General features: G+C 41.8%; 6 protein-coding genes across 6 annotated transcripts; 3 read left to right on the top strand and 3 right to left on the bottom strand.

Moving 5' to 3' along the window:
* Nucleotides 1-887: 887 nt before the first annotated feature.
* KVR01_008010 (uncharacterized protein) lies at nucleotides 888-1,727 on the top strand (the record flags this gene model as incomplete). Its single annotated transcript, XM_044784377.1, has 1 exon — nucleotides 888-1,727. One exon carries the CDS (start codon nucleotides 888-890, stop codon nucleotides 1,725-1,727), a length of 840 nt encoding a protein of 279 aa, XP_044642988.1.
* A 136-nt stretch (nucleotides 1,728-1,863) lies between these two features.
* On the bottom strand, nucleotides 1,864-2,554 carry KVR01_008120 (uncharacterized protein; the record flags this gene model as incomplete). Its single annotated transcript, XM_044781381.1, has 2 exons — nucleotides 1,864-2,371; nucleotides 2,448-2,554. The coding sequence occupies 2 exons, from the start codon at nucleotides 2,552-2,554 to the stop codon at nucleotides 1,864-1,866; spliced, it is 615 nt and encodes a 204-aa protein (XP_044643098.1).
* Nucleotides 2,555-3,972: 1,418 nt separating this feature from the next.
* On the bottom strand, nucleotides 3,973-6,701 carry KVR01_008313 (uncharacterized protein; the record flags this gene model as incomplete). The annotated part of the gene is made up of 2 exons (XM_044781878.1): nucleotides 3,973-6,448; nucleotides 6,514-6,701. 2 exons carry the CDS (start codon nucleotides 6,699-6,701, stop codon nucleotides 3,973-3,975), a joined length of 2,664 nt encoding a protein of 887 aa, XP_044643291.1.
* Nucleotides 6,702-8,506: 1,805 nt separating this feature from the next.
* Nucleotides 8,507-10,855, top strand: KVR01_008123 (uncharacterized protein; the record flags this gene model as incomplete). The annotated part of the gene is made up of 2 exons (XM_044784717.1): nucleotides 8,507-8,519; nucleotides 8,679-10,855. The coding sequence occupies 2 exons, from the start codon at nucleotides 8,507-8,509 to the stop codon at nucleotides 10,853-10,855; spliced, it is 2,190 nt and encodes a 729-aa protein (XP_044643101.1).
* Nucleotides 10,856-12,188: 1,333 nt separating this feature from the next.
* On the top strand, nucleotides 12,189-13,805 carry KVR01_007680 (uncharacterized protein; the record flags this gene model as incomplete). The annotated part of the gene is made up of 2 exons (XM_044786628.1): nucleotides 12,189-12,833; nucleotides 12,897-13,805. The coding sequence occupies 2 exons, from the start codon at nucleotides 12,189-12,191 to the stop codon at nucleotides 13,803-13,805; spliced, it is 1,554 nt and encodes a 517-aa protein (XP_044642658.1).
* A 465-nt stretch (nucleotides 13,806-14,270) lies between these two features.
* On the bottom strand, nucleotides 14,271-15,964 carry KVR01_008142 (uncharacterized protein; the record flags this gene model as incomplete). Its single annotated transcript, XM_044789311.1, has 3 exons — nucleotides 14,271-14,594; nucleotides 14,665-15,779; nucleotides 15,841-15,964. 3 exons carry the CDS (start codon nucleotides 15,962-15,964, stop codon nucleotides 14,271-14,273), a joined length of 1,563 nt encoding a protein of 520 aa, XP_044643120.1.
* Nucleotides 15,965-22,545: the final 6,581 nt, after the last annotated feature.

The raw sequence follows: 22,545 nt of genomic DNA, 5'->3' as shown, positions 1-22,545 counted from the left end.
TGAGTATGGTCTGGCAGTTGGTCTGGCAGTCAGCTGGGAGGTCAGGCTGGTATGCACATGTGCAGGATGTAGGATGCAGTCGAGTGGCATAGAACTTGCAGGTCCCGCTCAAGTGCTGTCACGTCAGTCAGCCCGCTAATAAACGGATGGCAGGTGCGTCCATGTACGTGCCTTGTCGACATCTCCCAAGTCTCAAATGGAGGGCACAAACGAGCCCCATGGACAACATCCTATGGGACAAGTTCTGTTAGGAACCGATACGGCCTTAGAGGTACCAGTACCAGACCTCCTATAAAATAACCAGTGAAGTATTCATCCCAGAGCTTTGCTTTTAAAGTTATCCTTTATCTACTTCACCTCTTTTTTACCACATCTCCTTACTTGGCAGCTAGTAATAAATACCTAAGAAGATACCAAGGCACTTCGTAGGTACCTAGGCAGTCAGCCTTGTCCGGTTGTGCCTACTATTTTTGCGGGTGCGACACCTGGTGTCTGATATCAAGTGCTCATCAACAGAGGGTGATGCTAGTGCGGGGAAGAAGCTCCTGAAGTCTGGCCCATAATAAGCTAAGTTAGAGGGAAAGTGCATGTTGGAAGCGGGACGGTGCTTATGTAAGACGTATCTCGCCCATCAGCCGCACGGAGTACCGTTTCTAAATCTGGAACGGGGGCTCCCCCCGACCCACTTTTCACCTCCACTCCGAATCCTGGACTGCAGCTCCGCCATCCAGCCATCTCTCTCACAAGTCGCCTCACCACGCCGCACGTGGTGGCCTCGATGGCCTCCTGAGCTGCTGGCCAGCATTTTCATCTCCTCGTCTCGTCGGAATCGTCATGGCCGTCATGTTTGAGGACTCACCACTGCACCAGCCCACCCTCGTCATCACATGGAGTCGTCCAAGCCCTTCAACGACAGGCTTTGGATCAGACTGCTCGTCCTTCTCGCCTACAAGACCGCGACCCAGAAGCATGCCGGCCGCCTGAAGCTCGCCAGCCAGCCCGGCCGGGTCGTCTTCGTCTCGCCAAGGTGTTGCATCAAGTCCACCCCCTTCACCAGGCTCACAGAGGCCAGGGCCCTGCAGTTCGTCGCCCAGCACACCTCCGTGCCCGTGCCCAAGGTCCACTCGGCCTTTGAGCGTGACGGGCGGGCCTACATCATCATGGAGCGCATAGACGGGGAGAATCTCGCCGACGGGTGGAGCAGCCGGCCCGACGAGTCCAAGGCCAGGATCCTGGAGCAGCTCAGGGCCTTTGTGCAGGAGCTCCGCAGCATCCAGCCGCCGCCGGGGATGGGCGTCGCGGGCGTCGACGGCGGCCCCATCTTTGATCACCGCCTGCCCTCCAAGTCTCTGTGGGGCCCATTCACCACCATCCAGGACTTCCACCGCGAGCTTCGGGGGGGCATCGCCGCAGAGGACATCCAGGACGACGCGTCGTCACCAGGGGTCAAGGACATGGCTGCGTTCCAGGAGCAGGCCTGGGGGGACCCCGTCTTCACGCACGGCGACCTGAGCAGCTCCAACATCCTCGTCAGGGGCGACAGGGTGGTCGGCATCGTCGACTGGGAGACGGCGGGTTGGTACCCGCCTTACTGGGAGTACACATCCGCGAAGCATCCCAACCCGCAGAACAGCTGGTGGCAGGAGGAGGTGGACAGGTTCATCGCGCCTGCGCAGGATGCATTGGAGGCCGAGACTATCAGAAGAAGGTTCTTTGGGGACTTTTGAGAACGCCAGGTACACGGCCCAAAGAAAAACAAAATACAATATCTCAGAACTCCTGATGAACGCCCCGCTGGGTCCCAGACCTGTACGCCATCGCTGAAGTCCCGCTCCCAAGCTGGCTCCCTGATCACCGTCATCGTCAAGCAATGACCTCCCTGTCTCGCAGGAAGTCATAAGTCGCAACCTGGCTCATATCAAACCACCCCGGCGTGGCCTTCCCGTCGAACCGGTGCTGCCTCTCCTTCCTCCTGACAAAGTCCAGCGCCGCCTCCCTGTCCTCCTCCCACACAGCAGTCGCAGCCCCAGCAGTCGCAGCCGACGACCGCGCCCCCGACAGCGCCTTCCCGTCGCGGCGCAGCGCCTCGAGGGCATCGCGCAGCCACGAGACGCAGTTCCAGCCGGCCTGTTCCTGGTGCAGGGGCACCTTGCGCAGCACCGAGGCGACGCGCTCCAGGTTCGCAACCTTGCCGATGATGACCCGGACGAGGATCATGGCCGTGGGGTTCATGCCGATGTCGCGCTCCTCGTACAGCCAGCGGCTCTGGGTGCGCCCGTCGACGGTCGTCATGGTCTCCTTGACGTGGAACCGCTTGCCTTTTGAGTTGCTGTCTTCGTGCTTTGGGCCGACCAGGAGGGCCCAGTGGTATCTTTTGGAGAAGGGAGGCCATGTCAGCACCGATCAAGTAACCAGTACTACTTTGCGTGTCAGGCTGTGCTACTTACTTGTCCTCGCCCCCGGACATGATGCTGTCCCCACCCCTGGCATATAGTGCGATGTATAGCCTGTCCTTGTTGGACGGCCTCTTGTAGACTGGCACGGCGTGTGGCATCTTCTCGGATAACCGGCCGAAGAGAGACAAGAAATCATGGGTGGAACTGAAAGCAGTGAAAGCTTTCGGCAACAGTTGAGACGCCCAGCGACTACTGTTGCGAGGGAGAGGAAGTGCAGTACTCTGGGTACTAGAGACAAATGAAGATAAACATGGACAAGAAGGCCGTCAAGGCATCAGGCCAGAGTTTGGCTGGGGACCTTTTTTTTTTGGTCCTGTATGGTGTGGCCACAATCCTCCTTAAGTGGTGACTATTGAAGACACGCACACAGGTTCGAACAGGCCATAGCTCAACCTGGGGTGGTCAGCACGGGACGATATAAGCGATGTCTACTGTCTGCCGACTATCCTCTGCAGCGGAAGAAACGCATGGGATCACATGGATGGGATGTTTCGGTGTCTAATAATGCTCTTCTGCCTGCCCAGGTGTTGGCATTCCTGGCTCAGGCAAAAAAAATGACGTGGGGGCTACTATTCTTGAGATGCTCCGGCCTGGACGAATTGGCTGTGCGCCAAACTCCGAGCGATGGATCTCGATCCAGGACCAGTCAGCCCGGGGCTGTGGCGGCCGGGGAGTCGACCGGAAACATTGTTTCAAGTGTCAGGGAGTTTTGGCCACTTTAACTGGTTTACGTTCCAAACCCCTTTCGGAAAAAAAATAGCACTCTGCTCGCCTGCGGGCGCGTGCTTGGAAGCTTAACTTTAAAAGAAAGGAGCCATGTGGAAGACCCTGAGAACTAGTAGCTGTCAACTCTTGGGTTTCACTGCGTGGCGGAGGGATATTTCTAGCGCAGGATCGAATGGCCTGCTCTGCTGTGCCGCTCGTCCACCTCACGCCCGCTTACTATGTATGGCGAGAGCGTTGCATGTTGGCTGTCTCATGGCCGCGGCAGTTGAGGCCCTCGAGTGCTGGATCTCGATCCTTCGAATCCTGAATGAACGCCCGCCCTGCCTTGCCAACAGCCGAGCAGCACGCACACAGAAAACAAACAAATCAACGGCTCAATCACACCAAAACCAGTTCGGTGCGAGGTGGGATGACAGCGCACTGTCCAGGGCCGGCCCCCGGCCAATAACGAGGCCGCCGGGGCGCCGGGACGCGTTCGGGTTATCGTCGTGATGGCGTAGATGCTGAAACACCCGGGCGGGAAATTGGGACGAGCGTCATCACATATCAGTCGAGTCAAAAAGGTCATCCGAGACGTCACTCCGCGCCCCGCGGATATACAGGCACACGGGCAGAGTGTCGGTGGTGTACGTATACGGAAGCAGACCGGTTCAATCAATTCGCGACCGAGGAGAAATGAACAGCTAATTAGTAGCACAGTAGTAGTACTCTGACAAGATTCAAACTTTGATCACTTGATCATCCTGCCCCCTCTTCTCCCAACAACGTCCCATATCAACAACGACAGCCGTCACAGATTGACCGTGACATCGTAAGTGGTATCCCCCTCCAGAACAACAGACCGTCCCAAGTCGTACAGCAGCACCCCGCCCGTCCCAGCAGGCGCCGTCACAACGCACCGCAGCACGTCACCGCCGTCACCGTCCCGTCCGCGACGGACCACCCAGCTGGCCCGCAGCGTCCCATGTGCCGTCGCCACGCTCCCCTCGGCCCTCGCCAGCCCCAGCAGGACACCGGCAGAGACGTCGACGACCCACCTGCGGTACCCGAATCCCACAGCTGCACCACCACCACCACCGTCAGCGGCAGGAGCAGGACGTAGGCCCAGCACCCGCTCGGTGAGCACGTACGTCGCCGCGCCGCCCCACGGGTGCGCGAGGCTCGTGAACAGCCCCAGCCCGGGGCCCCCGCCCTGCGAGACGTACTCCCAGCTCGCGCCCGTGGCCGTGGTCTCGTCGCCCAGCATGGCGCCCCACAGCGAGCGGACCAGCGCGCCGGCGGTGCGGGCGAGCACCGCGGCGGTGGCGGTGTCGTTCTCCTGGGCCCGAGATGCCGCCGTGAGCATCGCGTCGAGGAGGAAGCCGTTCGTGTTGGGGGATAGCAGGGTCGCCGTGTTGGCGTCCGCGGCCACCGTCGAGTCGCGGTAGCCCGGGCCAAGCTTCAGCCGGGCCTCCGCGGCCGCGAGGGAGCGCGTGGCTTGTGTCGTGTCTGCCACGCCCGAGGTGATGCAGAACGCCGTCGAGGCTGCGGAGAAGGTGGCCGGGTCGGCTGGCGACTGGACGTAGACGCCCTGCGCGTCGTCCCACAGGTGCGTGTTGATGGCGGCCGCGAGGGAGTCTGCCGCTGCGGCCCAGGCCTGCTGGGAGGAGGTGTCGTCGAGGGCCGCCGCGACCTCCGCCAGGTTCCGCAGCGCCTGGGCTGCGAGGCACGAGACGGCCGAGCCGCCCCGTGGCGGGCCGAGGAACGCGGTGGCGACGTGGACCAGGCCGTCGGCTGGGCTTATGGTGCCGAGGAGGAACGAGACTGCCCTTTGCCAGCGCGGCCATGTCCCTGCCGCGAACGAAAGGTCGTCCGAGTGTTGCACGTAGCTGTGGAGGCTCGCGAGCCCCAGGAACTGGTAGTCCACCAGGTCGCCCGTGGTGTTGTACGTGCCCGAGGGGTCGTATCCCAGCGGCGGGCTGATGGCGAGCTCGCCGTGCTCGTCTTGCGTGTCCAGCAGGAACTGCAGCGTTCCCCTCGACAAGTCGTTCCGCGACGTGCTGGTGGCGATGATGCGTGCTGTGTGGTAGAAGTCACCGAGCCACACTGCCCTGTCGCGTTTCGGTCCGTCCAGGCAGACCGAGCCTACATTAGCCTGGGTCCCGTACTCGGCCAGCACGTCCCGGGAGGTCATGCTGTTGGAGTATAGCCTTCTGCCAGTGGCAGTGTCTGTGACCACCACGTTGCGGACGTATGCTGCTTGATCCTGCCATGCGCCGAAGCCGAAGGTGCCGCTGGTGCTTATGGTGCCTCCGACGTTGTAGTCGCGCAGGGACACGTTGAATATCGGCTGTTGGCTGACTGACACTGACAGGCGACCGCTTTGCGAGAGGGAGGTCGATAGGTCGTACCAGGACCCCTCGCTAACGTTGAATGGAACCGGAAAACAATCGAGCAGGTAGGAGCTCACAAGGGTCTGATTGAGGAAATTAAACCCGTAGCCAAGTAGCACCGAATTAGGTTGCAACAAGCTGCGGTTCGTGTTGACAAAGGTGGTCTCCTCGGGCAACTCGCCGACGAGCATTAACTGGATCGCTGTTGTTCTCTCTGCGCTCGCAACACTCCACCAGACACCGCCTCGATCAATGTTTGTCTCGAATCCCAGTGTGTAGTTGGAGAATCCGGTGCCTTCGAGGGTGATGGAAGGCTTCGTGGACCGAACGAACACTCCCTTGCTCGGGTCCACCTCCCACACTGCGCCCTGCGATCCTTTCTCCACACACGCAGTCGAAGCGGCCACTGCACCCAGTTTCCACACCTCGTTGAACGTGTCGTCGCTGCAGTCAAAGGAGCCTGGGAGCTCGTCAACGGCAGTAATGTCCACAGTGGCTTCGAATCCGACACTGTCGAAGGAGACACCCCCGCCCGTGAGCAGAGTGATAGACTGCCACCGCTGCCCTCCCTGGAGCAACGGGGCGGCGAAGCGTCCCACGTCGGTGACATTGAACGTCTCGACCCGGAAACTGTTGGCAAGCATGGGCGAGAAGAGAAACGGACCGTCAGAGTGCGGGTCGCTCAGTCCCGCGAACGGCTCGCTATACCTCACCTCGATCTGGACCGGCTCGCTGAGTCCGGCGACCGTGAAGAAGGCGTACCCGGCCCGTTCGATTCCATAATCAAGCGTTGCCAGAGGTGTACTCTTGTTCAAAGTAAAGGGCACGAAACTGCTGGTTACGGGTGAGGGTGTGCCGCCTAGGGCAAGGCTTGTGGGGAGGACATCTGATGCTCTAGCATTGGCCAGCTCGGTCAGCAAAAACCTCATTCATGTGAAGCGGATTCAGCGTAAACGTGCCCTTTTGCCAGCCCCGTGGCCACTTCGACTGCCGCCGTTGCAAATGCTGAGTTTCTGAGTCCCACTGAGTACCTCATCGTTGAAGCAAGATTGTTCGGCTCGGACCATTGAGTCGAGAGAAAAGGGGCCAGTAGGACCTGCTCAGTCATTGTGATATCACATTGCATGCACGGTAAGCCACCGTGCATTTCCGCGTTGCATTAGCGATACAATGCTCGTGATGCATGGCCTGCTTGGGGGCCATGGTGCCCAGGTGGAAGCATATGCTTCTATCTTGGTGCAACATGACATTAATTACACGAATCACGAACCGCCCGCAGACCTCTTAGAATCAAGTAGCCGAGACAACACCCAAACGCGTCCTGGGCTTGGGCGGCGGGGTTACACGAGGATTTGGATAATCGGCTGCCGCGTCTTGGCTCAAGGCTCTCGTACTCCGTACCTAGTCCAGATGTCTTGTCATTAGCCCCTTAAATACAATGTACCCACATGCCGTACGTGCTAATTACCCCACGGCCTGCTTTGTATGCCGGGATGTGCAAAGCTTGAGTGTGAAGTTAAGCAGTCGAATGCAACCTGGCATTAACTAGAATTTGCGAAGTGGAGTACGGCTTAAGCTTTCAATATTCTGAACCGAACTACAAACATGCGCGGGGCATTTTGCAGTCGAATGTCTCGTGATATATGCAATATTGCCAGTTTGCCGCTCGTGGTGCCGCTGAATTGCCCATTCTACCGCCTCTGCCTCCCGTTAAGCCAAGTCCTTGGTCAGACTCGAGGACCAGAAGTTTCATTGAGAAGGCAAATACTCGGTTTGAACAAGACTCGACCGATTAGGATTGGCAGCGAATGTTGAAGGAAGACCTGAGCATGTTGGCCCGACACACCCGGGCCGGCCTATTTGAATGTGCGGAGACCTTGGGATTTCTGGATCGTTGCAGTACAAATGTGACGTTCCTCAGGCTAAGGGAGAAGATGGATTGGGAGCAGAGGCGGGCATTCAGACTCCCTAGTCTAGTCATAAATCATGGATATGAAGAAGAATATAAGTTGACAGGTACATCACCCACAGAATACCATTGGGAAAGGTGCCGACGCGGTGTTCTTGCATATGGATGCTACTGAGACGAAGCAAGGAGAACGGAAAACTCCGTCAAATGGGCAACAGACGGGAGTAATCATTACCATGTATTAATTACTGATATGGCGAGGTGGCCTTTTCAGGGCATCAAGACAAGCTTTTACCATCCTTTGTGACACGAAGCACTCTTGTAGAATCACCGCCCTGACTTGCTCATCCCATGATTAAACTTTTAGCAGAGTCCCAAGGTTACAATCGTCGTGGATGACAGTTTGATTCTGATCGCTTGGCCTCCTTGGCGATTAGTACTAATCATGGTACGCGAACATAGGAACCATCTTATTAATCTGTCGGAATAATAATTCAGCCCAGGGCTAAGCGTGCAGACACTCCTGTTCAAATATTCCAAGGTTTTTAGCGTGGGTGTTGACAGGTCCCTCTTGCACTGAGACGCGGCCACGGCCAGAAATAGACTCGGAATTCTATCAAAACGGACTTGGCGCTTACGAGCTGATTCACCCCCTCCACCACCATCCTGGATTTGACTATCAATAATCTGGTGAAGAGCAAAGGCTGGTTGCTGGTGCATGATGGGATGCTGGGTTCACATGTGACCTGCAAAGTAACGTACCTAGGTAGCCAGTTGACCGCTGCAACTAGGAGAACGAAGATAATCCACGAGTCCTCTGATTTCAGAGCTCCTCTATAGCTTGCGGAGTACCCATTGAAATCACTGGTTGAGATGTTCCAAAAATGTTTAAATACTGCGGGATGCGCATTAGCGCTTACATGGAAAATGAGTCCAATTAAATCGACCCACTGGCATGGATGAAACTTCGTCCACAAGGCACCTACCCCGTATGACTTGATCTCCTCAATATCCTGCGCTCAGAAACTCAGCCTCTGGTTATCATGGCCACGCACTGTGAGATTGATCGGAGCTGGACTTATATGAGTACCAGTAGAAATGAACCACAAAACACGCATCAATTCTGCCCCATACAACCTTATCTCAGCCTTCATATTCCCGCGCCCAGTGATCCTGCCACCACTTTCATTGTCCGCCGACTTGCCTTCACGACAGTCTCTCATGATCAGGGATTCAGCGACTTCCCACACAACCACGGTACCTACGACTTCACGCACACGTGGTTCGACGCCCACGTTCTCGAACCCTCGGGTTTGTACCGAGTACCACGCCTTCAATTGCACCGAAATGTACACGCGCGTTTCGAACCTACCAAGCACGTGACAGCCTTCGACTTCCGCGACGAACCTGATGAAAACTCGGACCAAGGTTCGTCAGAGGCATGGCTCTCTGCCATCAAGAGCGGAGACACCGTGCAACTCGTCCCACGGGCACAATGGCAAGCTTGGGTCAACTGGGTGATCGAAGGGCGTATCGAGGTCTGGGTGGAGACTGTTGCTGCCATGACTTCAGACCGGCCGGACCCGGACGAAAGGCTCTATCGCCCACTGAATAGAGACGAGCGTGAGATCCGAGTCGTCGCCATCGAGCCCGGGAAAGACGACACGCTAACGCATCTCTCGCTGCGATACACCTCTTTGTCAAGACCGGAGCGGCTCCACTTCAACGCGCTCTCTTACTGCTGGGGCGAAACGACGAACACGACGCTGGTGCCTCTAACATCCCATGTTGATGACGAGCGTGTGTCCTCCCACATTGCTGTAAACGACAACTTGCTCGCGGCCTTAAAACGCTTAAGACGTGAGGACGCTGCTTGTTTAGTCTGGATCGACTTGATTTGTGTCAAGCAGAGTGATGTCGCAGAGAGGTCGCAGCAAGTCGCCATGATGAGCGACATCTTTTCCTACGCGGACCACGTCTTCGTCTGGCTTGGAATAACCCGAAATGCCGCAATGAGGGACCTAGCAGCCTTTAAGGATATTACGAGCAAGTATCAAGACAATCTTAACAACAACAAGGACGTTGACAAATTCGTTGAAGGAATGACCCGTCCCATTGCCACACACCGAATCGTCTCCGATGGCATTGCTTGGTATCATTTCGACAACACCAGGATTTTCTCTCTTCCATGGTTCCATCGTGTCTGGGTTCTGCAAGAAGTCTGGAGCACAAAGTACGGTGCAACGATCAAGAACATTTCGAAGAGAGTGTCAGTCCTTTGCGGGCCAGAGGAACTGCCGTGGGCTGCCTTCATCCAGGCCAATCACTGCATCAACACTTACTATGGAAGGACAGACACGGCGGCCAATATGATGCCGGGGATTTGGAAGACGCTCTTCCATGCACCCCGCCACACAAGTCCATTCCACGTCACGCCGAAGCAACAACTGAATATACTCGACGTAGCCATTGACGGGCTCGACATGCGCGCCACAGATGCCAGGGACAAACTATTCGCACTTTTAGTATTCGGCAACGAGACGCACAACCTGTCTTACCTTCCACCTCTCGTTCGCCCAGATTACTCTAAACCTGTCGTCAAGGTGTACGCAGACTTCACGAGGTGGTGGATCGACCGCACCCGGTCCCTTCGGATCTTATCGACAGCTCAAATACAGGCGGGCCGGACCTGGCTGGACATGAGCAATTCATCTCACGGGGCACACGACCGGCCCGGTCTCTCCGAGCGACCCTCGTGGAGCTTCTGGTTCGAAGGGCGCAGCTCCTGGAAGCAGAGCCTCTTGGGGCTCGACGAGCGCGCTTCTTACAACGCAAGTGCTGGACGTGACCTGGACGCGAGTCTGCTGGAAGAGCACGACAGCGGGGCCGACTCACACAAGTTGGCCCTGCGAGGCCTCCGCCTTGGTCGGATTTCTTCCCGGTCGTATTATCCTCTACTTCGCGACCCAGTGGTGTCCCCAGAGATGCGGAGGGCGTATCTACACATAACCAACGTGGAAACCAGCTGGTCGAGTTCGCAATCTGAACCTGATGCTAGTCATAACGGTATTATTGACCATTATAGGGCGCATTATAACGGCCCTTCTATTGGCTCTGAAAGGATAACGGATTATTTGCCTTGTCATGGGAAGTGCATGTTTACCACCGAAGATGGCCTCACAGGTTTATGCCCAGCTGGTGCTGAGATTGGGGATATAGTGGTGGTTCTGTATGGCGCATTTGTGCCTTCCTTGTTACGACCGAAGCTGTCCTCTGGGGAACATTGCTTCGTGGGCGAATGCTACGTGGATGGCTTCATGCAGGGAGAATGTTTTACTAGGAACATTGGTGCTGGACGGGCCGCCGAATCAGAGATCTTCCTCTTGGTATAGGGTGTTGAAGGATGGATATGAAATTTCGAGTCACTGATCTAGGTTTCTGTCTTAACTTTCGCTATATGGAGTCAAGAGGGCCGCCCTCTAGTTGCACGCGTTGCTCAAGTGCTACGACGCGAGATTCTGGTTGTTGGGACAATTGGCCCGGGCGAGTGGCCTACTTAAGTATTCAGCGTTTCTCTGTGGACCACAAAGAACAAATCACTCAATTCGTCAGGAATGGGTGAATGAGCGACTGAGACGATATCTGGAGATATAGATGGACCTTGAGCGGGTGCGTGGAGTGCTGAGGATGAGTGTTGTCCGCTTTCCAAGTCCTGGCTGGCACTCGAGAGCACTTCGATGCATCGAGATGCGTGGGGCCAACTTGATGTATGCACTCTTTTGTGTTATAAAAGGATTATCTGAAGCAATGGTGCTTTTCTCTATTCGTGGATTTGTCCGACTGCTTTATACCTCGAAGCTTATGGTAGCTGAGCATTATTCGGCGATCAGAAGAGTGCAAAGCAAGGAAGAATGGTGCGTGAAATGTTGAATGGGTGAAATGGAATCTCCCATCGACTGTCACGTACACTTGTGGAGTCGGCCATTCTTTACATCGTAACCTCTGTGATTGGGCTTTATTTGCAACATATTGTCCTGAGGTGTCTGTCACATTGCGGGGTTGACAGGTTCATCCCATGCGCTGCAGATATCCCTGTCTCCTTCAGCGACCGCGCCACAACCTTGGCAGGTGAGACTTCCTGGTTAATACTATTGGTTTTCTTGGCGAGATTTGCGTTACGGCTCCCGGTAAGGCCCCTAATTCAGTGACCGGATTTAGCACTTGCCATGTGCCAATAAGGTTTGCTGTGAGCCGTTCCGGTCACACCTGTGCATGCGTTACATGAGAAGCTCTGTGTCCCTGATTGTGACACGGATGACTTGTCACAAGAGTCTCCTACTATTAGAGACGACTTTTCTCAACGTTTTGATGGGGTAGATATCCTCCCCGATATCCGTCGTAGGTTTGCTCGGAATGGCATAAGGTTAGGTTTGGCGATTCCAGCAGGGTAATCCGGGCATGCATGAACCAAGACGAGTCACACTGAACGCTAAAGTCTCCTGATCATCGCTGAGCTTGTTGAATCCAGGATGAACGGAAGCAGCGGCATACAAGAAGTGCAGAAATGGTGGACGGTGCAAAGTCACACAGCGGCCAAAGTAAGACATTTGTGCTCCAGCTGAGAAATTTCTTCAGCATGGCGTCGAGCCCGCCCATGGTTGCCTGATCTCAACTTTTCAAATTTTGTGGACTTCCTGTTCATACTGTAGAGAACGCTGGGAAGTCATGAATACCATCAGTTCGCTCGCGGCGATATGCGTCTTCGCGCAAGTTGGCTCTGCCGGCCTCACCCCGTCCACTGCCTTGCTGAGGACCCGGCAGACTGGCTTGCTCGACTGTCTGGGCAACAAATCGGTCCCGCTAGCAGTTTCCACGAGTGCGAACTGGACTGAATTCGTCACCAGCTACAATATTCGTCTCCAATTTGACCCCGCGGTTATTATCATTCCCGAGACGAATCAGCAAGTGTCCGACGCGGTCGCCTGTGCTTCTCAAAATGGCATAAAGGTCCAAGCCAAGTCAGGTGGCCACTCATATGCCTCGACAAGCTCGGGTGGAAAGGATGGGTCTATGGTAGTTGATCTGCAGCGCTTCCACAACGTTACTGTCGTCGACACCAGTGGAATCGCGTCTGTGGGTGCTGGAGCAAGGCTGGGTAATATGGCTCTGACTTTGAATGAGAAGGGTCGAGCCCTAGCACATGGCACCTGTGCTGGAGTTGGCGTAGGCGGCCACTTCAGTCTGGGAGGGTATGGGTATACCTCTCGAGCCTGGGGTATGGCCTTGGACCAGATTGTGGGACTGGATGTTGTAAAGGCGGATGGTGAGATCGTCCATGCTTCGGCAGAGGAGAACCCTGATTTATACTTTGTGAGTCGACCGAAATGGAATAGCACGACGAAACATCTAACAACACGGACTAACCACGCTCAGGTGATGCGAGGGGCTGCTCCGTCTTTTGGCATCGCGACAACCCTGTACCTTCAGACCCAGCCAGCTCCCGCCGTGACGACCTATTTCGGCTTCTCATTCCCCGGCGCCGCCCCAGCAACCAGCATTGATACCGCCGTGTCATCCTTCATACATCTCCAGACCCTGGCCCAGAACGCCTCGGTGACAACACGCAACCTCAGTTTCGGAATTACCCTCGGTGCGAACGGCTTCCAGGTCCGCGGTGTGTACCTCGGATCACCAAGCGACTTCAACAACACCATATCACCCGAGCTTTTGCGCGGTTTGCCCCAGCCCTCGTCGCCAGTGACTGTGCAGGAACTCGACTGGCGAGCCAACTTAGAGAACCTGAATGGAGGAGGTTTGGTCGTGTCTACCGCTGAGCCGTACACGGCGCGAGGCAACTTTTTTGCCAAGAGCGTAGCCGTCCCGGAGCCGGGGTTCTCTGCCGCGGCACTGAGGAGTTACATGAGCTACATCGCGACCCAGGGCGCGAACCCGCCAACACCCGTGTCATGGTTTGCCATTGTTAACCTGGACGGTGGAGCAGACAGCCAGATTAACACGCGGGGCCCCGAGTTCTCCGCGTATGGGCATCGTAACCTTATGTGGACGGTGCAGAACTATGGATTCGTTGGGGCCGACGACGCGTTTCCTCAGACGGGAATCGAGTTCATGAACGGGCTCAATGGGGCCATTACGGATGTCTTGGATGACGAGGGGGTCCAGTACGGCGCGTATATAAACTATGCCGATCCCACTCTTGGTGCTGATGAGGCGAATCGGCTATACTATGGCGATGAGTTGGTGTCGAGGCTAAAGGAGCTCAAGGCGACTTTGGACCCGAGCAATGTTTTCGCCCATCCACAATCAATTATCTCGAGTGGTTGAACAATGATAAAATTGCGATCAGGCATAAAGATATTATGAAATAATCCTTTGAGATACCCGTCAGAATGGGTACGTTCTTCTTCGCTTCGAATTCTTCCCCTTGGGGTTGTGTTATAACCCTATCTCTCGTCTTCAAGTGTTTATCGCAATAAAATGATAGCCAGTGTTATAGGGGCCTGGTTTGGCCGACTTTCTTACTCCTCATTTCGGAAGAGAAAACACATTGACTGTGAATTGACTCATCTGTGGTGATTAATAGTCCATTTTCATCGAATTAAACCAAGTCACAATATGTGGCTCGATGTTATGGGATCGTAGTAGAGGATAACTCTCATTTATTTATACCTTGTTCACTACCTCAGTATTAAAAGCAACATTGAACTCAAAAACAACATCTTCAGCCATCAGGCAGCCTATAAGCTATATGCAACCTCGAATGGCTAGTTGTTAGACCGAAAACACTGCTTAGACGCGTGCTGTGGTCGAGACAACGGAATGCTCGCCCTTGGTCTCGCTGACCTCATCCTCGTCGCCGGCGAGGTGGCGTGCCTTGGCAGTAGCAGCATCACCACCAACAATGGCGGAGTCGCCGTCGAAGTACTTGGCGATTTCCTCAAGAGGGGTGTTCTTGGTCTCGATGAACCACTTCCAGACGACAAACGTCTCAAAGGCAATCCAGCAGACATAGACCAGGTAGTACTTCCAGGTGATAGCCTCCAGGGCGATGGGATTGACGTATTGGTTGAACCAAAGCGCGATGTCGACGAACAGGAACATGACTGTGAGACCCTGTTGTGGAGACGCGAGTTAGCATCAGTATGTTCCGAATACAGCAATCACGGGGGTGCAAAGAACATACCTTGGCGCGGATCCTGTAGGGCAGAATCTCGGTTGAGTATGAAACGAGAAGACCACAGAAGCCCAAGTTGTAGAAGATGAAGTAGATGAAGATGAAGACAATGACTGCGTGACCAGCGGCAGTACTCTCAGTCTTGGCGTACTGGGCGGATCCAATGGTCTCAACGATGAATGACACCAGCATGCCCACGCAAGACGTGAGGAACAAGGGACGACGGCCGATCTTGTCGACAAAGAAGCAAATGCCAACGGCCGAGACGAGCTGCACGATGGAGAGGTAACCGTTGATCTCCAGCTTGGTCTTGTCGTCCGTGATTCCGACCGTCTCGAGCACACCGGAGAGGTAGTACGACACCAAAGCATTGCCAGACCACTGGGAGAACAGACCAAAGCTGACAAGAATAAGGAGACGGTGGCGGTTGCCGGGAGTTGACCACAGCTCGCTCCAGGAAGTCTTCTCGTACTCTTGCTCGAGAGAGATGGTTTGCTGGATTTCGTGGTACTCGACGGCGACGAGCTCGTCATTCTCGTCGCCCGAAGCATGGTACTTGGTCAAGATGGCCTTTGCCTTAGCATGCTTTCCCTTGGCGATAAGCCACCTGGGAGACTCTGGGACGAACCAGATGAAGAAGATCTGGAATAACGACGGGATCGCCTGCAGAAGGCAGGGAACGCGCCAGGACCAGTCACCAGCAATGTTGTTCGTCCCAAAGGAGACCCAAGCGCCGATGAGGGAGCCGAGGTACCACAGGGTGTTGTAGATGGTCGAGTAGACAGCGCGGTGCTGCGGGTGCACGAGTTCTGCGATCAGGAGGGGGGCGGATCCGTGAGCGATAGCAATGCCGAAGCCGAGTAATAGTCGGCCCATGATGAACATGGCAATGTGAAAGCCCATTGAGAGCAAGGCAATCCCCACCAGCATGATGGCGCAACCGATAACCACGCCCATGCGACGTCCGAGAATATCTGCACAGTAGGGAACGATAGGGATAGCGAGCATCGAGCCCATCGCCATCGAAGCCGTCAGCAGGCCCATGATAGAAGGGCTTGGGTGGTTGAAATAGTCCTGCCACTGAGTCATGCTCTGCAGACCGTTGATGAGGGAACCATCGTAACCTATACGACTCCAAGAGGTTAAAATCAGACACATCAGGTCCAAAGACGTTCATTGCCTTACCATTAGTGGCCGAAGTCAACATCGCAGCCCACAGAAAAAGGTAGAGGGATCGCATGTGCTTGGTCTTCCACCACGTAATCTTGGCCCACTCCCGGCCCGCGAGGGTGAAGGTGGTCTTGCCCATGGTGAAAGGTTCCAGCAGAGTTAACGAAATGTGACTCGGCAGGACTCCTAAGATTGACGAGGTATGATTCACCGATGTATAAGGCTGAGCCAAGAGAGAAAACCTAAGGAGCGAAGCCCAACAAAAACGGGGTTCGCCGTCCACTACGTGTATCTATATACTTTTCGCCAGAACCCCGAATTTTAGGTGTAAGCTGCCGCTCGGTCCAGAACCACCCACCTGCCATCCCTTGCTCCAACTATATGCATGTGCGTAGTAGTGAGGATTCCGCGAGGCAGGGGTCAACTGGTTCGCCCAAGGTGGCGCCCAATAGCTGGCGGTTGTCCTCAGCGTGAAGGCTGAAGCTGTTCACGTGGCACACATGCGGAATGTCGGTTGCCGGTCCGTTCAAGCGATTAGGATTCAGATCTGGAGGAACTTTCTCCGCAAGCTGTCCCGATTTCCCATGGCCCCCAGGGTGCATTGCTCCAGCATTCTGCTTGATGCAGAGAGAGAGAGGCACATGTTGATGCCGATGGCCATTCAGCCTCCTGTGGCTTTGTCATATGTTGATCTCGATATTGTCGGCCCTTTTTGATCTCTAACGAGGCCATGTTGCATTTTTCATCTATCCTGCGTTGCATGCATTTTGGCAGCCATTCAAATTCGCACAGCTCGTGATCTTCTCGTCAAGGCTCAAGTGCTGGGCTACGCCCGGGGAGCTGCTGCAACTGTGGGGTCGATTTGACATCCTTGTCTTCCCCGGATTTCAGTATCGGAGGTTAACTGGCCCCACTCGCACGGTGACCTGCAGCTCGACTTGGTGGTGTGCTTAAAATGGACCAAACGCTTTTTTGCGACAAAACCCCAAATCCACATTTCATGCACACTTTCCTTAATACACCCACCCCACTACTTCACATAACCCTAACCCTAAGAAAAAAAGTTAAACTTTTAAAAATAAGTAAATAATAATAAAAAAAATTAAAAAAATTTTATTAATTTTTTTTATTTTTAAAAATAATAAAATAATAATAATAAAATAATAATAATAAAATAATAAAATAATAAAATAATAAAATAATATAATAATATAATAATATAATAATAAAATAATAAAATAATAAAATAATAAAATAATATAATAATAAAATAATAAAATAATAAAATAATAAAATAATAAAATAATAAAATAATAAAATAATAAAATAATAAAATAATAAAATAATATAATAATATAATAATATAATAATAAAATAATAAAATAATAAAATAATAAAATAATATAATAATAAAATAATAAAATAATAAAATAATAAAATAATAAAATAATAAAATATATAATATAAATATTTTATAATATATTTATTTTATTTAAAATATTATATAAATATTTATATTTATTAAAATAATAAAATATTAAAAATATAATATTAATATAATATTTTAAATTTAATATTAATAAATATTATATAAAATATAATTATTATTTTTTATTAAAATTATAATTTTATTTAAATAAATATTTATTTATTTATTATATAAATTATTTAAAATAATTATTTTATAATTTAATAAAAGAAAATAATTATTAATAATTAATATTTTAATTATATATAAATAAAATTTTATTTATAAATATAATTAATATATTATTATAAATAATATATATTTTAAAAAATATTATATTTTAAAAACTTTAAAATTATAAATTTAATTTTAAATATATAAATATTTATAAAACTTTTAAATTTTAATTAAAGTTTTTAATTTTAATTTTATATTTATAAAATATAAAGTATTTAAATTATTAAAATAAATTTTAATTAAATTATATAAAAATAAATTTTAATTAAAATTTTTAAATAAAATATTAATAAATAAATATAAATTATAAATTAATTATATAAATTATTTATATTTTTAATTTTATTATTAAATTAAAAATAAATAATTAAAAGTTTTTAAAAAATATAATATATTTTTAAAAATTAATTTTAAATTAATTTATTATATAAAATTTTATAATAATTTTATAATTTATTATTATTATTTTAATTTTATTTATTATTAAAAATAATTTTTATATTAATATATTAAATAATATTAATTTAAAATAATATTATTAATTTTAATATAAATTAATTTATTAAAATTAAAGTTATTATAAATTATAATTTAATTTTTATATTATTAAATATAATATATAAAATTATTATATAATTTAAATATAAATAAATAAAATAATAAAAATAAATTTATAAATTATTTTTATAAATAATTATTTTATTTATTATATTTTATTAAATTAAAATATAATTATTTAATAAATATTTATATTTTATTATTTAAATTTATAATTTTTATAATTTTATAAGAAATAAATATTAATAATTAAATTTATAATTATATAAAAATAATTAATATATTTTAATAAAATTAAAAGATTTAAAAATTTAAAAATTTAAAAATTTAAAATAATTTATATAAATTTATATAAATTTAAATTAAATTAAATTATAATAAAATAATTAATTAAAATTAATTAAAAATTATAATTATAATTATATTAATTCTATATTAAAAATAAATAATAAATTATATAATATATTATAAATTTTTTTAAAATAACTTTATATATATAATTAATAAATAAACTTTTTATAAAATAAAATTAAATTTTAATTAAAAATAATTATTTTATTTTTATTTATTTTAATAAATTTAATATTTTATATTTTATATATTTTTATATTTTTATATTTTATATATTTTATATATTTTTATATTTTATATATTTTATATATTTTATATATTTTATATATTTTATATATTTTATATATTTTATATATTTTATATATTTTATATATTTATATATTTTATATATTATATATTTTATATATTTTATATATTTTATATATTTTATATATTTTATATATTTTATATATTTTATATATTTTATATTTTTATATTTTATATATTTATATATTTTATATATTTTATATATTCATATATTTTTATATATTTTATATATTTTATATATTTTATATATTTTATATATTTTATATATATTATATATTTTATATATTTATATATTTTATTTATTTTATATATTTATATATTTATTATATTTATTATATTTTTATATTTTATATTTTTATATTTTTATATTTTTATATTTTTATATTTTTATATTTTTATATTTTTATATTTTTATATTTTTATATTTTATATTTTTATATTTTATTTTATATTTTTATATTTTTATATTTATTATATTTATTTTATTTATTATATTTATTATATTTTATTAAAGTTAATATTTATTTATTTTATAATTATATTTATTTTATTTAAGTTTTTAATTATTTATTTAATATAAAATTATATATAAAGTTTATATAAAATTATATATTTAATTAAAATTTTAAATTTAATATTTTTAATATAAATTTCTTATTTTTTAATATCTTTTAATATACTTTAATATTTTTAATATTTTTAATGTTTTTAATATTATTTTTAAACTTTTAAATTATATATATTTAAATATTAACTAAATATTTAAATATTAATTAAATATTAAAGTATTAAAAGTTAAAAAAGTAAAAATAAAATTATATACTTTTAACCTTTTAATATTTCTTTTAACCTTTTAATACTTTAAACTTTTAACTTTTATTATTTAATTAATATTAATAAAATAATTAATAAAATTAAATAAATAAATATAATTATTAAATAAATAATATTAATTTTATTTATTATATTTATTATATTTATTATATTTATTATATTTATTATATTTATTATATTTATTATATTTATTATATTTATTATATTTATTATATTTATTATATTTATTATATTTATTATATTTATTATATTTATTATATTATTATATTATATTTATTATATTATATATTATTATATTTATTATATTTATTATATTTATTATATTATATATTATTAATATATATTATTATATTTATTATATTTATTATATTTATTATATTTATTATATTTATTATATTTATTATATTTATTATATTTATTATATTTATTATATTTTTATTTATTATATTTATTATATTTATTATATTTATTATATTTATTATATTTATTATATTTATTATATTTATTATATTTATTATATTTATTATATTTATTATATTTATTATATTATTATATTTATTATATTTATTATATTTATTATATTTATTATATTTATTATATATATATAATATATTTTAATATAAAGTTAAAGTTTATAATTATAATTATTTTATTATATTATATTATAATTTAATTTTATTTTATTTATTTTTTAATTTTATTTAATATTAAATTTAATAAAATTAAAATTTATTAATTATTTTAAATAATAATAATATTTTTAAAATAAATATTTATTATTATAAAATTATATATTTAATTATTAATAATAGTTTTTTATTTATAATAAAATTATTAAAATTATAAATTTAAAATAATAATAAAATATAATTATTTTAAATTTATTAAATAAATAATATTTTAAAAGTTAAAAGTTTTTAAAATAATATTTTTATTTATTTTAAGTAATATATTTTAATTATATAAAATATATATAATATTAAATAATATTAAAATTAAAATTAAATAATATATAATTTATAATAATTTTAATTTTTAATAAATAAATAATATTAATATAAATAAATTAAATATAATATAATATATTAATATAAAAATATTTTTAATATTAAATAATATTAAATAATTATAAATTTATTATAAAACTTTTTATATAAATTATTTATATTTATTTTTAATTTTATTATTAAATTAAAAATTAATTTAAATAAATTTATTATATAAAACTTTTTATAAAAATTTATAATTTATTATATTATAATATTATTTATTATTAAAAATATTTTTATATTAATAAATTAAATTATATTAATTTAAATTAATATTATTAACTTTAATATTAATAAATATTATATATAAATATTAAATTTATTATATAATTTAAACTTTTAAATTAATTAAAATAATAAAAATAAAATTATTATTTTTTAAAAGTTTTAACTTTATATAAATAAATATTTATTTATTAATTTTATTATATTATAAATAAGATTATTTAAAAATAATTATTTAAATACTTTATTAAATTAAAAATAATTAAATAAAATAATTATATTTTATTATTTAATTTTATAATTTTAATAACTTTATTATAAATAAAAAATAATTATTAATAATTAAATTTATAATTATATAAAAATAAATTTTTATTTTAAAAAAGTTATTATTATTTAAAATAATTAATATATTTTTAAAAATTAAAATTATAAATTTTAATTTAAAGTATATTAAAATTTATAAAATTTTAAATTTAAATTTAAAATAAATTTTAATTTATTTAAAAATAAAAAATTAAAAATTAAAAAAGTTTAAATTAAATTAAATTAAATTAAATTATAATATAATAAAATAATTAAATAAAAATTAATTAAAATTTTATAATTATAAACTTTTAATTTTATATTTTAAAAGTTTTTTATATAAATTATTTATATTTTTTATTTTATTATTAAATTAAAAATAAATAATTAAAATTTTAAAGAGATAAAATATAATATATTTTTTAAAAATTAATTTAATTAAGTTTATTATATAAAACTTTTATAATAACTTTATAATTATTTATAATATTATTTATTATTAAAAATATTTTTATATTAATATATTAAATTATATTAATTAAGTTAATATTATTAACTTTAATATAAATTAATTTATTAAAAGTTAAAATTATTATAAATTATAAATTAATTTTAATATTATTAAATATTATATATAATATTATTATATATTTTAAATATAAATTAATTAAAATAATAAAATAAATATTATTATTTTTAATTAAACTTTTAATTTTACTTTATAAATAAATATATATTTAATAAATTTAAAACTATTAATTTTATTATATTATAAATAAAACTATTTAAAAGTAGTTATTTAATTAAATTAAGAAATAACCTTTAAATAAAATAACTATATTTTATTATTATTTGTTTATAATTAATAAATTTTTATAAATAAAAAAATAACTATTAATAATTAAATTTATAACTATATAAAGATAAATTCTACTTTAAAAAAGTTATTAATATTTAAAGTAATTAATATATTTTTAAAAGTTAAAGGATTATAAATTTAATAAAAGAAAATTAAAATTTATAAAATTTTAAATTTAAACTTAAAGGCCTCTTAAATTTAATTTTTAAAAAAATATTAAAAAACTTAAAAAAGTTTAAATAAAATTAAATAAAATTATAATAATATAATATAATTAAATAAAAATTAATTATAAAATTATAATTATAAATTTTTTAACTTTATATTTAAAAGAAAAGTTTTTTATATAATAATTTTAATTAAATTAAATTAAAAATATATTATTTTTTTTTTAAAATTTAATTTATTAATTTTAATTTAATAAAAAATAAAATAAAGAATTATATATATATATATATAAATTTTATTTATTAAAATAATAAAAAGTTTTAATTTTTAATTATATATTTTATATATATTAAATAAAG

This window comes from Diaporthe batatas (assembly GCF_019321695.1).
Source record: "Diaporthe batatas strain CRI 302-4 chromosome Unknown Contig00009, whole genome shotgun sequence".
Classification (NCBI taxonomy): Eukaryota; Fungi; Ascomycota; class Sordariomycetes; order Diaporthales; family Diaporthaceae; genus Diaporthe; species Diaporthe batatas.
This window is presented reverse-complemented; position numbering and strand designations above follow the sequence as displayed.